Genomic DNA, 15992 nt, shown 5'->3' on the forward strand with positions numbered 1-15992 from the left:
TGGTCCTCACCAGCGAGGGGCGCTACACCGACCCCCTGGCCATCCCCGCCAACGAGGCCCACGTGACGGGCAACCTGCGGGCGCTCTCCGAGTTCTCGGTCCCGGAGATCAACCGGCGCCTGCGCGACCACCTCAAGTTCGTGTTCGTGCGGGAGCCCTTCGAGCGCCTGGTGTCGGCCTACCGCAACAAGTTCACGCGCAGCTACAACACGGCGTTCCACAAACGCTACGGCACCAGGATCGTCCGCCGCTACCGCGCCCGCCCCGGCCCGCCGGCCCTGGAGAAAGGGAGCGACGTCTCCTTCCAGGAGTTCGTCCAGTACCTGGTGGACCCTCGGACGCAGCGCGAGGAGCCCTTCAACGAGCACTGGGAGAGGGTTCACTCGCTGTGCCACCCCTGCCTCATCCACTACGACATCGTGGGCAAGTACGAGACTCTGGAGCCCGACGCCCGGGCCGTGCTGTCCTTGGCGGGCGTGGAGGACACGCTCCGGTTCCCCACCTCCGGTAAAAACACCAGGACCGACGGCGACATGGCGGCGCGCTTCTTCCAGCACATCGACGCCTTCTACCAGAGGAAACTCTTCAACCTTTACCGCATGGACTTCCTGCTCTTCAACTACTCCACACCCGACTATCTCAGAACTTGACTTCAGCAATTCGATGGTGACTTTGCACTTCTCCATTTTCCTGCTGGATGACGAGCCTCCACTAACTCCGCACCACCAGGACTTATTTATGAGGAGCGGGTTCTCCTCCCGCATGGAGGAACCGACTATGACTGTGAACTTACACCACGGGTCCGATTTACCCAATTCCCATTGAATGCCTTTACCCGCTTTATTTAAATGTATCCTTGTCAGGTGACCTCGTACTGGTGAGTGACTCAGCCGCTCAACAAGGTCAATGGAAGGCACTTCTTCATATTTAACAGTCTGTCCTTACTGCGGTTTGGATTATACTTTTCACTTTCACTTTCACTTTCACTTTCGCATTTCAAAATGACTCCCGACAACCTTTGTGGTGAATATTTCCGAAAGCACCGGATATCTCGAAGGCCTTAAATGATGCATTAGTTATTTATTTGTTCTGTCGTTCAATTATGAATTGACTATTGATTTTAATACAACTTTTCATTCATATTTAGGGCCTGATCTACTAAGATTAGTCAGCACTAACTACAAACCCCGTTTCCATATGAGTTGGGAAATGGTGTCGGATGTAAATATAAACGGAATACAATGATTTTTTTTTGCAAATAATAATTAACTTAGAATTTCATGGCTGCAACACGTGCCAAAGTAGTTGGGAAAGGGCATGTTCACCACTGCGTTACATGGCCTTTCCTTTTAACAACACTCAGTAAAGGTTTGGGAACTGACGAGACACATTTTTCAAGTGGAATTCTTTCCCATTCTTGCTTGATGTACAGCTTAAGTTGTTCAACAGTCCGGGGGTCTCCCTTCTGCTATTTTAGGTGCCACACATTTTCAATGTCTGGACTACAGGCAGGCCAGTCTAGTACCCGCACTCTTCTACTATGAAGCCACGCTGTTGTAACACGTGGCTTGGCATTGTCTTGCCGAAAATAAGCAGGGGCGTCCATGGTAACGTTGCTTGGATGGCAACATCTGTTGCTCCAAAAGCTGTATGTACCTTTCAGCATTAATGGTGCCTTCACAGAAGTGTAAGTTACCCATGTCTTGGCCACTAATACACCCCCATACCATCACACATGCTGCCTTTTACACTTTGCGCCTGGTTCTTTTCCTCTTTGACGTCCACAGTTTCCAAAAACAATTTAAAATGTGGACCCCGTCAGACCACAGAACACTTTCCCACTTTGTATCAGTCCATCTTAGATGAGCTCGGGCCATCTTAGATGAGCTCGGGCCCAGCGAAGCCAACGGCGTTTCTGGGTGTTGTTGATAAAACGGTTTTCGCCTTGCATGGGAGAGTTTTAACTTGCACTTACAGATGTAGCGACCAACTGTAGTTACTGACAGTGGGTTTCTGAAGTGTTCCTGAGCCCATGTGGTGATATCCTTTACACACCGATGTGGCTTGTTGATGCGGTACAGCCTGAGGGATGGAAGGTCACGGGCTTAGCTGCTTACGTGCAGTGATTTCTCCACATTCTCTGAACCCTTTGATGATATTGCGGAGCGTAGATGGTGAAACGCTGGGGAAGAAGATGAGTAAAAAAATACAATCTAGACTGGGCTCCTAAGGAAAAAACCTCCATGCCATGCACACATAAACATGTTACATTTAATCACCACAACTCGCAACAGAGGAGGGGGGGGAGTTAGGGCCCTGGAGGTCGACTGCTGGGGGGGGGAGTTGGAACCCTGGAGGTCGACTGCTGGGGGGGGAGTTGGTGCCCTGGAGGTCGACTGCTGCTATGAAGCGCTGCCAGCCGTCCATCGAGCGGTGGTGAAGGCGTAGGGTGTGGGAGGTGGGTGTATATGCCCATTGTCTTGGGTGGTGTTGATGTAGTGTCCATAGGCTTGGGGCCGTTCTGCATGCAAGCAAAAGTTCGACTCCAGGTGTCGTTGAGGAGGGAGGGAGGTCAAAAGCGTCCATCATTGAGGTGTCCTCGGGGATGTTTTCAGGACAGCCTGCTCCTGTTGTTGGAGCGTCAAGGCCATTCGAGGGAGTCGAATCGTAGATTAGGATTTTTGTTTTTCCGCGAGCAGACATTACAATGGCTTGTCTGTTCTATTCGTCCATGCTGGCCCTCATATCCATTTTTTCCCTTACCAGCTTCTCCATGATGTGATCCATCTTGCGATTCAGTTCAGACATCGCCCCAGTCTGTGATCCCACAGCCCGGCCCAAACCTTCCATTGCGACGAACAGCCTTTGGGCTCCTTGAGTGGCTGCCATCGTCTTACGAATTGGACGATACACCAGAGAATAATTTTGCCACACCTAGTGTGTGTGTGTGTGACAATCATTGGTACTTTAACTTGAATTTATGGCATCATATGGGCCAACTAATTTAATCATGTTGAAGTAAGCACACAAATATAACACAACACATTTTTCCAGGACTAATTAAAGCAAGATGTAGACAAACAGTACCGACTTTTAGCACGCTAATGGTGCGCTCTCGGAGATATCGCCATGTTACGCATATTGCAAGACTTTTTTTTTTTTATAGATGTATTAATATACAGTACAGGCCAAAAGTTTGGACACACCTTCTCATTCAACGTGTTTTCTTTATTTTCATGACTATTTACATTGTAGATTGTCACATCAAAACTACGAATGAACACATGTGGAGTTATGTACTCAACAACAACAACAAAAAGGTGAAATAACTGAAAACATGGAAATGCCCCCCTCTACCTCAAAGAACTGCTCACCCCCAAATCCTCCATACGGCACCTCCGCTCCGGACAGGCTACCCTCCTCCAACCTCAGAGGACAAAGCTACGAACAATGGGAGACCGGGTCTGTGGAACGCTCTCCCTGACCACCTGAGGGCACCACAGACTGTGGATGCTTTTTTAAAAAAGGCTTAAAAACCCTTCTTTTTAAAAAAAAAAAAAATTTTTTCTTTAGATATATGCGTGCTAGTTCTAGCTATTAGGCTGTTCTAGTTTTTATTTCGTATTAATTTTTGTTATCTTTTTTATTTTTTAATACACTGTAGCACTTTGAGGTTGTTTGCTCAATGTAAAGTGCTTTTACAAATTAAATCCATTATTATTATTTTATATGGTACTTTCTTCAAAATAGCCACCCTTTGCTTTTTCTGTGGAACGCTCTCCCTGACCACCTGAGGGCACCACAGACTGTGGATGTTTTTAAAAAAGGCTTAAAAAACTTTTTTTTTTTTAAAGCCTTTTTTTAGATATATGCGTGCTAGTTCTAGCAATTAGGCTGTTCTAGTTTTTACTTATTTTTATTATCTTTTTATTTTTTAATACACTATAGCACTTTGAGGTTGTTTGCTCAATGTAAAGTGCTTTTACAAATTAAATCCATTATTATTATTTTATATGGTAGTTTCTTCAAAATAGCCACCCTTTGCTCTCAGTCTGTGGAACGCTCTCCCTGACCACCTGAGGGCACCACAGACTGTGGATGTTTTTTAAAAAAGGCTTAAAAATGTTTTTTTTTTTTTTTCAAAGCCTTTTTTTAGATATATGCATGCTAGTTCTAGCAATTAGGCTGTTCTAGTTTTTATTTATTTTTATTATCTTTTTATTTTTTAATACACTGTAGCACTTTGAGGTTGTTTGCTCAATGTAAAGTGCTTTTACAAATAACATCCATTATTATTGTTATTATTATTTTATATGGTAGTTTCTTCAAAATAGCCACCCTTTGCTCTCAGTCTGTGGAACGCTCTCCCTGACCACCTGAGGGCACCACAGACTGTGGATGTTTTTTAAAAAAGGCTTAAAAAACTTTTTTTTTTTTTTTTAAAGCCTTTTTTTAGATATATGCGTGCTAGTTCTAGCAATTAGGCTGTTCTAGTTTTTATTTATTTTTATTATGTTTTAATTTTTTAATACACTGTAGCACTTTGAGGTTGTTTTGCTCAATGTAAAGTGCTTTTACAAATAACATCCATTATTATTATTATTCTATATTGTGGTTTCTTCAAAATAGCCACTACTGCTTTGCACACTCCTGGCATTCTCTCCATGAGCTTCAAGCACACCCGTGAAGTGAAAACCATTTCAGGTGACTACCTCTTGAAGCTCATGGAGAGAATGCCAAGAGTGTGCAAAGCAGTAATCGGGGCAAAGGGTGGCTATTTTGAAGAAACTAGAATACAAAACATGTTTTCAGTTATTTCACCTTTTTTTTGTGTTCATTCATAGTTTTGATGTGACAATCTACAATGTAAATAACAGTCACGAAAATAAAGAAAACGCATTGAATGAGAAGGTGTGTAATGTAAAGGGCGTAGGGACTAGAAGAGTTAGTGCTGCAAGGGGTTCTGGGTATTTGTTCTGTTGTGTTTATGTTGTGTTACGGTGCGGATGTTCTCCCAAAATGTGTTTGTTATTCTTAATTGGTGTGGATTCACAGTGTGGCGCACATTTGTAACAGTGTTAAAGTTGGCCACCCTCAGTGTGACCTGTATGGCTGTTGACCAAGTATGCGTGGCATTCACTTGTGTGTGTGAAAAGCCGTAGATATTATGTGACTGGGCCGGCACGCAAAGGCAGTGCCTTTTAAGGTTTATTGGCGCTCTGTACTTCTCCCTACGTCCGTGTACACAGCGGAAATTTAAAAAGTCAGACATTTTACTTTTTGAAACCGATACCGATCATTTCCGATATCACATTTTAAAGCATTTATTGGTCGATATCGGACATATCTAACGCAAACCTTTAGTAGATCAGGCCGAAGTGCAGAGAAATGAAAATAGCATACAGTATTAGGCATGAGTATAATGAATAAATTCAGTGTAGTATCAGCATAACAGATTGATTCAGTCTCAACCAATTCTTCTTGTAAAGAAGTAGCATCTTGAAATGGACAATTAAGTCATTCTGGCTAGAGTTGATGAAGCAAGTGGCCATCATGAAATGGTTTAACATTCACTAGCACCAGATAAGTAGAAGTACTACTTCACAGTCGCCACTTTTGTGTTTTAAAATGAAGCTTCAGAACATAAACAAGCATTAGATGTAAGATACAAAATGTGAAACATGACTACATATAATGTTTGTTCATTTATATAAAAATGACGTTTAATAGACTTTGGCTGCTGATGCTGAATGAGTATGGATTTCCTGATCGAGCCATCGTTATTTTTGCACATGAACTGATGCCAAATAAAAGGTTTATTTGTCTCTTCCTCACTGCATGTCACTATAATGTCTTCTTACATCCAGTAAAAACCTGCCATCCCACCTCCTCTATGGCCGCCTGTTCCCCCGCCCAGCAGCTATGCAGGATAAACAAGCGCGTGACTGTGGTCGGCGCTCCGGTGAAGCCCGGCTCGGGTCAGAGCCGCCCTTGTTGGCTTCCACCAGGAATATGCAGAGATTTGAATGCACCTTTGGCAGCACCGCATAGCAACGTGGCCACGGAATGCAAATATGTCAAGTCTTCAAGTCAAGATTTTCATCTCTATGTAGCTTCCTTGTTTTTTTATATTTATATTTCTCAATTTCACATGAGACATAGTGGACTAATTACCTTCAGCTTTTTTTTGGTTGTATTTCAATCAAAAATATAATCACATTTTGACACTGTTTTACATCATTTTTATGACACTTTTTTAGATAATTTTTATGACACATTTTGACACTTTTTTTTAGATTATTTTTATGACACATTTTGACACTTTTTTTTAGATTATTTTTATGACACATTTTGACACTTTTTTTAGATAATTTTTATGACACATTTTTAGATTCTTTTTTGTTGTTGCAAGGACAAATAACCTTCAGCTTTTTTTTGGTTGTATTTAAATCAAAAATATAATCACAAGAGCACATAAATACTTATGTGTCATCACATTTTGACACTTTTTTTGAGATTATTTGTATGACACATTTTGACACTTTTTTTTTTATTTTTTTATGCCATTTTGACACTTTTTTAGATTATTTTTATGACACATTTTGACACTTTTTTTTAGATTATTTTTATGACACATTTTTAGATTCTTTTTTGTTGTTGCAAGGACAAATAACCTTCAGCTTTTTTTTGGTTGTATTTAAATCAAAAATATAATCACAAGAGCACATAAATACTTATGTGTCATCACATTTTGACACTTTTTTGAGATTATTTGTATGACACATTTTGACACTTTTTAGATTATTTTTTGTTGTTGCAAGGACAAATTACTTTGATCTTTTTTTTTGGTTGTATTTAAATCAAAAATATAATCACAAAAGCACACAAATACTTATGTGTCATCACATTTTGACACTTTTTTTAGATAATTTTTATGACACATTTTGACACTTTTCGATTGTTTATGACACATTTTGACTGTTAGATTATTTTTATGACACATTTTGACACTTTTTTTAGATTGTTTGACACATTTTGACTGTTTTAGATTATTTTATGACACATTTTAACACTTTTTTAAAATTGTTTTTATGACAAATTTTGACACTTTTTTTAGATTATTTTTTGTTGTTGCAAGGACAAATTACCTTCATCTTTTTTTTAAAGGTATTTTTCACAAAAGCTCACAAATACTTATGTGTCATCACATTTTGACACTTTTTTAGATTATTTTTATGACACATTTTGACACTTTTTGTTTAGATTATTTTTATGCCACATTTTGACACTTTTTTAGATTATTTTTATGACACATTTTGACACTTTTTTTTAGATAATTTTTATGACACATTTTTAGATTCTTTTTTGTTGTTGCAAGGACAAATAACCTTCAGCTTTTTTTTGGTTGTATTTAAATCAAAAATATAATCACAAGAGCACATAAATACTTATGTGTCATCACATTTTGACACTTTTTTTTAGATTATTTGTATGACACATTTTGACACTTTTTTTTAATTTTTTTATGCCATTTTGACACTTTTTTAGATTATTTTTATGACACATTTTGACACTTTTTTTTTAGATAATTTTTATGACACATTTTTAGTTTCTTTTTTGTTGTTGCAAGGACAAATAACCTTCAGCTTTTTTTTGGTTGTATTTAAATCAAAAATATAATCACAAGAGCACATAAATACTTATGTGTCATCACATTTTGACACTTTTTTTGAGATTATTTGTATGACACATTTTGACACTTTTTTTTAATTTTTTTATGCCATTTTGACACTTTTTTAGATTATTTTTATGACACATTTTGACACTTTTTAGATTATTTTTTGTTGTTGCAAGGACAAATTACTTTGATCTTTTTTTTGGTTTTTTTTTATTTAAATCAAAAATATAATCACAAAAGCACACAAATACTTATGTGTCATCACATTTTGACACTTTTTTTAGATAATTTTTATGACACATTTTGACACTTTTCGATTGTTTATGACACATTTTGACTGTTAGATTATTTTTATGACACATTTTGACACTTTTTTTAGATTGTTTGACACATTTTGACTGTTTTAGATTATTTTATGACACATTTTAACACTTTTTTAAAATTGTTTTTATGACAAATTTTGACACTTTTTTTAGATTATTTTTTGTTGTTGCAAGGACAAATTACCTTCATCTTTTTTTTAAAGGTATTTTTCACAAAAGCTCACAAATACTTATGTGTCATCACATTTTGACACTTTTTTAGATTATTTTTATGACACATTTTGACACTTTTTGTTTAGATTATTTTTATGCCACATTTTGACACTTTTTTAGATTATTTTTATGACACATTTTGACACTTGTTTTAGATTATTTTTATGACACATTTTTTAGATTACTTTTATGACAAATTTTGACACTTTTTTTAGATTATTTTTTGTTGTTACAAGGACAAATTACCTTCATCTTTTTTTTTGTTGTATTTGAATCAAAAATATAATCACAAAAGCACACAAATACTTATGTGTCATCACATTTTGACACTTTTTTAGATTATTTTTATGCCACATTTTGACACTTTTTTTGAGATTATTTTTATGACACATTTTGACACTTTTTTAGATTATTTTTATGACACATTTTGACACTTTTTTAGATTATTTTTATGACATATTTTGACACTTTTTTTAGATTGTTTTTTGTTGTTGCAAGGACAAATTACCTTCATCTTTTTTTAAAAAATGTAAATTAAAAATATAATCACAAAAGCACACAAAAACTTATGTGTCATCACATTTTGAAACTTTTTTAGATTATTTTTATGACACATTTTGACACCTTTTTTTTAGATTATTTTTATGACACTTTTTTTTTAGATTATTTTTATGACACCTTTTGACACTTTTTTAGATTATTTTTTGGTGTTGCACAGACAAATTACCTTCAGCTTTTTTTTGGTTGTATTTAAATCAAACATAATCACAAAAGCACACATATACTTATGTGTCATCACATTTTGACACTTTTTTTTTTAGATTATTTTTATGACACATTTTTACACTTTTTTTTTTAGATTTTTATGACACATTTTGACACTTTTAGATTATTTTTATGACACATTTTAACACTTTTTAGATTATTTTTATGACATATTTTGACACTTTTTTAGATTATTTTTTGTTGTTGCAAGGACAAATTACCTTCATCTTTTTTTTTTGTATTTAAATAAAAAATATAATCACAAAAGCACACAAATACTTATGTGTCATCACATTTTGACACTTTTTTAGATTATTTTTATGACACATTTTGACATTTATTTTAGGTTATTTTTATGACACATTTTGACTCTTTTTTTTAGATTATTTTTATGACATATTTTGACACTTTTTTAAAATTATTTTTATGACACATTTTGACTCTTTTTTTTAGATTATTTTTATGACACATTTTGACACTTTTTTAGATTATTTTTTGTTCCAAGTGCAGAAGCTAAGGACACATGGGCATGTTGCCATGGTTACACAGTACAATACTTAGACTGACGGAGGAGAAAAAAATACTCCCAAGTAACGACTTGCTTGAATGAACGACTATTATTAGTACCATGAGGAATAAAAAGACAAATTTGGGCGATCCACTAATTTAAGGAAATATAAGATATTTGACATCAACATTCTTTTGGATATGAAGGCAACACATTCCTCCTGGATTCCAAATACATGCTCGTGTTTTTTATTGTCATATTAAACACTACAATAACCCTGAGGGGCAAAAACAGTTAAGTGTTTGTGGGGGAGAAAAAAAACGTACAAAAAAAGTGTAATTTTAATACTACCTAATGAAGTACTTAAAGGAGCCATATTTAAAATGTCATGTCAAGTCATCATTAAATGGCCCTGATATGTCAAAAAGACATTAATAAATCATGTTCTTTTCCAATACCTTTAGAACTGATAACGGTAGCTCAGCCGGGATATGCTCATTTCAAAATTAGATTTACAGCCCCAAAATATTGTTATTGTTTTCATTTCGATGTCCCGCCCTCCACCGTTTGACTAATTAAAAAGTCCGTGAGTGTGTCACATCCAGGTTGCCAGTTACACACCGCCATCTTTTTCCAGCTACTGCCACTGGTAAAGTTACTAAACATGTCAGACCTTAGTCAATCTAAAAGGCGTCGTTACGATTCTCAACGTATTCATGACAAAGCCCGGAACAAAACGAGGATTTCTATCGGGGGATGCCTTTGAAAGATGGAGACGATTGAAGTCGGAGAAGATTTTTTCATCTGACGCCTCTTATTACTTGGAACAAATGTAAACGGACATTTGGTATGTAAACTATATTGTCCAATACAGTCTCTGATCTTGTCTAACAAAGCTAGTATGTTCGTACAACGAACGCTTAGCATGCTAGCCCATGGACATATAGGCTAACAGGGAAAATATATGCCCGTTAGCCTGTATGTTGATGGGTATTCCAACTGACGGTAAAATATATTTGACAAATAAAACCTAGGTGGATATGGGTAGTGCCAGTTCCTGTTTACTTCTCAACATGCAGATACGCTGAGGAAATGGGTTCCAACATTAGTCATCATGGCAATGTAAAATGTATGGAGACAGTTAAAATCACATGATAAAATAATTCCTCATTCGTGTTTGCATATTGTGGACTACATCTACCAAGTTATATGGCAATCTGAAATGTTTGAAACAGTAGCCTATAGGCATACCTTGGTAAAATGTCTCCTTTTTGGGCGTACATTAGGTTGCTAAGCATGCTCTACTTATTTTCACCAGTATAACCATTGCTAGCGTTGGTTGTAGTTGGTTTTAGTCTTTGTTTTCTGATAGTACTGACAATAACCATATGATTGCCATTTGTTGTGATATTGTACGCAGGCATGACGTACTTCTTCCTGAAAACAGCTTAATTTCTGTATAAAATGTGTTGGTTGCACATTTGTTATTGACAAAACGCTTGTCTATTCAGCTATTATGGTCCCAGCACCTCAATCCCTGGTAAGAGGCAGTGGAAGTCTGAAGTTCCTTGGAGTAGTCCAGTCCATCCAGCTGGATTCAGCTGTGTATCTGGCAACCTCGGTCAGGGAGAGGGGACTACAGAATTTTGACTGTGATTGCAGTACCATTTTTGGCCATATTATTACATATGGCTCCTTTAACCTTTAGGAGCAAACCTTCAACGTTTGTACAAACCTCCATGATTCATACACTAATTAGTTGTGATCTATTTATAAACACTAAATGTGTCTGTCTGTTATTTAGTTTTAATTTTGAAGTACGTCGAGATGTTTAGTGTTTGTACAGAGCATTTAGTAGGAAAAGTGTTTTATAGTCACATTTTTAATTATGTTTTTAGGAAATTCTGTCACCCCAAAATATGATTATTTTTAAAAATATTTTTATGCAACTTGTTTACAAAAAAATACTTGCTGGGTTAAGTTTTTCTACTCGACAAATTTGACCCTCAGGAAACAAAGGCGGCCTTTTTTGTCCTTTTCGTAAATTTTTTGCTAAATCCTGGCCATCATTTTTGTCGTGTTTCTCCAGCACACATGATTTTTAATTCAATGTCAAATTATTTTCCCAAAATACCCCAAAGCCAAACAATAAATCCTTCATTTTTCAAAGGGCATAAAAAACATTGTAGAATCTGTTTTCCCCCCTACTTTGCTGAAATCTATCAATCAACTTCAGCCTTAATCAAAAATCCCAAACATTTTATTTATTTAATTCTAACCATTTAAAAACATTTTAATCAAATGTCACTTTTTTTAAAAATTTGCATGAGTTATTTTACTAATTCAAACCTGTGAAATATTTTTTTTTAAATTTAATTTGAACCATTTTAAGGCATTTTGATCAAATGTCACATTCTTTCTTAAACTTGCATAACATGAGTTGTTTTACTAATTCAAACCTGTGAAATATTTTTTTTAAATTTAATTTGAACCATTTTAAGGCATTTTGATCAAATGTCACATTCTTTCTTAAACTTGCATAACATGAGTTGTTTTACTAATTCAAACCTGTGAAATATTTTTTTTTCATTTAATTTGAACCATTTTAAGGCATTTTGATCAAATGTCACATTCTTTCTTAAACTTGCATAACATGAGTTGTTTTACTAATTCAAACCTGTGAAATATATATTTTTTTCATTTAATTTGAACCATTTTAAGGCATTTTGATCAAATGTCACATTCTTTCTTAAACTTGCATAACATGAGTTGTTTTACTAATTCAAACTTGTGAAATATTTTTTTTTTCATTTAATTTGAACCATTTTAAGGCATTTTGATCAAATGTCACATTCTTTCTTAAACTTGCATAACATGAGTTGTTTTACTAAATAAAACCTGTGAAATATTTTTTTTTCATTTAATTTGAACCATTTTAAGGCTTTTTGATCAAATGTCACATTCTTTCTTAAACTTGCATAACATGACTTGTTTTACTAATTCAAACCTGTGACATTTTTTTTTTTTTAATTTAATTTGAACCATTTTAAGGCATTTTGATCAAATGTCACATTCTTTCTTAAACTTGCATAACATGAGTTGTTTTACTAATTCAAACCTGTGAAATATTTTTTTTTAATTTAATTTGAACCATTTTAAGGCTTTTTGATCAAATGTCACATTCTTTCTTAAACTTGCATAACATGAGTTGTTTTACTAATTCAAACCTGTGAAAAAAAAAAATTTATTATTTAATTTGAACCATTTTAAGGCATTTTGATCAAATGTCACATTCTTTCTTAAACTTGCATAACATGAGTTGTTTTACTAATTCAAACCTGTGAAATATTTTTTTTAAATTTAATTTGAACCATTTTAAGGCATTTTGATCAAATGTCACATTCTTTCTTAAACTTGCATAACATGAGTTGTTTTACTAATTCAAACCTGTGAAATATATTTTTTTTTAATTTAATTTGAACCATTTTAAGGCATTTTGATCAAATGTCACATTCTTTCTTAAACTTGCATAACATGAGTTGTTTTACTAATTCAAACCTGTGAAATATTTTTTTTTCATTTAATTTGAACCATTTTAAGGCATTTTGATCAAATGTCACATTCTTTCTTAAACTTGCATAACATGAGTTGTTTTACTAATTCAAACCTGTGAAATATATTTTTTTTTTCATTTAATTTGAACCATAATAAGGCATTTTGATCAAATGTCACATTCTTTCTTAAACTTGCATAACATGAGTTGTTTTACTAATTCAAACCTGTGAAATATATATTTTTTTCATTTAATTTGAACCATTTTAAGGCATTTTGATCAAATGTCACATTCTTTCTTAAACTTGCATAACATGAGTTGTTTTACTAATTCAAACCTGTGAAATATTTTTTTTTTCATTTAATTTGAACCATTTTAAGGCATTTTGATCAAATGTCACATTCTTTCTTAAACTTGCATAACATGAGTTGTTTTACTAATTCAAACCTGTGAAATATTTTTTTTTTCATTTAATTTGAACCATTTTAAGGCATTTTGATCAAATGTCACATTCTTTCTTAAACTTGCATAACATGAGTTGTTTTACTAATTCAAACCTGTGAAATATTTTTTTTTAATTTAATTTGAACCATTTTAAGGCATTTTGATCAAATGTCACATTCTTTCTTAAACTTGCATAACATGAGTTGTTTTACTAATTCAAACCTGTGAAATATTTTTTTTTTCATTTAATTTGAACCATTTTAAGGCATTTTGATCAAATGTCACATTCTTTCTTAAACTTGCATAACATGAGTTATTTTACTAATTCAAACCTGTGAAATATTTTTTTTAAATTTAATTTGAACCATTTTAAGGCATTTTGATCAAATGTCACATTCTTTCTTAAACTTGCATACCATGAGTTATTGTACTAATTCAAACCTGTGAAATAATCCAATCAAAAGGCCTTCATAAGGGTCAATTTTAATAAGAAGATTTTTAAACGTTTTTAAGCCCTTAAAAAGCTTGCAAGAGAAATACAACTGAACGTGCCCAGATGGTTAAGTGTGCTAATGAGTGCATGACAAAAAAAAAAAGGTGTATGATGTGTAGCTGCTGGTTAATGACAGCAAAAACTGGCTAACTGACCTCAAAAACCAATGAAATCAGGGATGTCCAAACTTTTCTACATAAGGTGCATGCTAGAACCAATTAATATAAGTAAGCTATCGGAACAAAACAATACTTCATTAATTATTCATTCTATTTTTTGGAATACGCCAACAGCCAATAAAAATCGAGCTGTAGGCCGTAAATAACCCACTGGCCACAAATCGGGTTAAATCCGAGGTGTCCAAAGAGCCGTATTGGACCTTGACGGATTGTAAAAAAATATATAATTAATTCGTTAATATTAAGACATGTTAGTAGTGCTGTCAAACGATTATTTTTTTCAAAATCTGATTAATCACACTTTTGAATTTAGATTACCGTATTTTCCGGACTAAAAGGCGCACTAAAAATACTTGTTTCCTCCTCAAAACTCGATGTTTTTTCTTACTCACCTCGAAGCAATTTTTATTTGGTACATGGTGTAATGATAAGTGTGACCAGTAGATGGCAGTCACACATAAGAGATAGGTGTAGACTGCAATATGATGGCAATTTGACTCAAGTAAACAACACCAATATTGTATATGTTCCATTGAAAATAAAGAACATTACACACGGCGCTCAAAAAATCTGTCCAAATGTTTTAGTAGGACTTTGGTAAGCTATGAAGCCACACCGCTTGATGGATAGTACTGTGTTTCAACATAGGAGTATTATTATGGTGTGTGTATAAGGTAAGACATATTATCTGGCGTTTTGTTTCGCAATATTATGCAAAAGCAACTTTTGTGACCTTCTAGTACCTGCTGATCTTTATTTGGGATCTGCATAAGTCTTGAAAAATTGCACGCGTCCGTGCCGACTCGTAGTCGATAAGCTTCTTCTTTTTCTCTATCTTCTTGTTATGGGACATTCATCCTCCACTGTTGCCATTTCTAATATAAAGTAGTGTCAAGTTCTTACTTCTATCTGTCAGTAAACTCGCCATGAAAGCACTAAAACATACCGGTGTAGTGAGTTTACATTATTCACCCAAGGAACTTTAGTTAGTAGAGTTCCGGTCAAACGGTTTTTCACGGGACACATTTCGGGCGTTGTTGTTGCACTAGTGAGCCACGGATGAGGAGATGCTGCTCCGTTATTGATTGACGTAAAGTCTGAATGTCATTAAAACAGTTAGCGCCATCTTCTAATTCCCATATATCCCCATTAATTCCCATGGACGGTGTCCAACTTTGAATACCGCATTTTTCGGACTATAAGTGGCAGTTTTTTTCATAGTTTGGCCGGGGGTGCGACTTATACTCAGGAGCGACTTATGTGTGAAATGATTAACAAATTAGCGTAAAATATCAAATAATATTATTGATCTCATTCACGTAAGAGACTAGACGTATAAGATTTCATGGGATTTAGCGATTAGGAGTGACAGATTGTTCGGTAAACGTATAGCATGTTCTATATCAGGGGTCATCAACCTTTTTGAAACCAAGAGCTACTTCTTGGGTAGTGATTAATGCGAAGGGCTACCAGTTTGATACACACTTAAATAAATTGCCAGAAATAGCCAATTTGCTCAATTTACCTTTAACTCTATGTTATTATTAATAATTAATGATATTTACACTTAATTGAACGGTTTAAAAGAGGAGAAAACACGAAAAAAAATTACAATTAAATTTTGAAACATAGTTTATCTTCAATTTCGACTCTTTAAAATTCAAAATTCAACCGAAAAAAAGAAGAGAAAAACTTAAAAAAAGAATTTATGGAACATCATTTGTAATTTTTCCTGATTAACATTAATTTTAGAATTTTGATGACATGTTTTAAATAGGTTAAAATCCAATCTACACTTTGTTAGAATATATAACAAATTGGACCAAGCTATATTTC

The 15992-nt window shown here is 34.6% G+C and overlaps 1 protein-coding gene across 1 annotated transcript in view; it reads left to right on the forward strand.

Annotated features, from left to right (window-relative positions):
- Positions 1 to 2307, forward strand: part of LOC133653321 (carbohydrate sulfotransferase 11-like) — a 66605-nt gene extending 64298 nt beyond the window's left edge. Inside the window, exon 4 of the mRNA XM_062052482.1 lies at positions 1 to 2307. This exon is cut by the window's left edge and continues 31 nt beyond it. Within this exon, the coding sequence (XP_061908466.1) occupies positions 1 to 650 (650 nt within the window). The 3' untranslated portion in view covers positions 651 to 2307.
- Positions 2308 to 15992: the final 13685 nt, after the last annotated feature.

The sequence above is a fragment of the Entelurus aequoreus genome, linkage group LG07 (assembly GCF_033978785.1).
Source record: "Entelurus aequoreus isolate RoL-2023_Sb linkage group LG07, RoL_Eaeq_v1.1, whole genome shotgun sequence".
In the NCBI taxonomy this organism is placed as follows: domain Eukaryota; kingdom Metazoa; phylum Chordata; class Actinopteri; order Syngnathiformes; family Syngnathidae; genus Entelurus; species Entelurus aequoreus.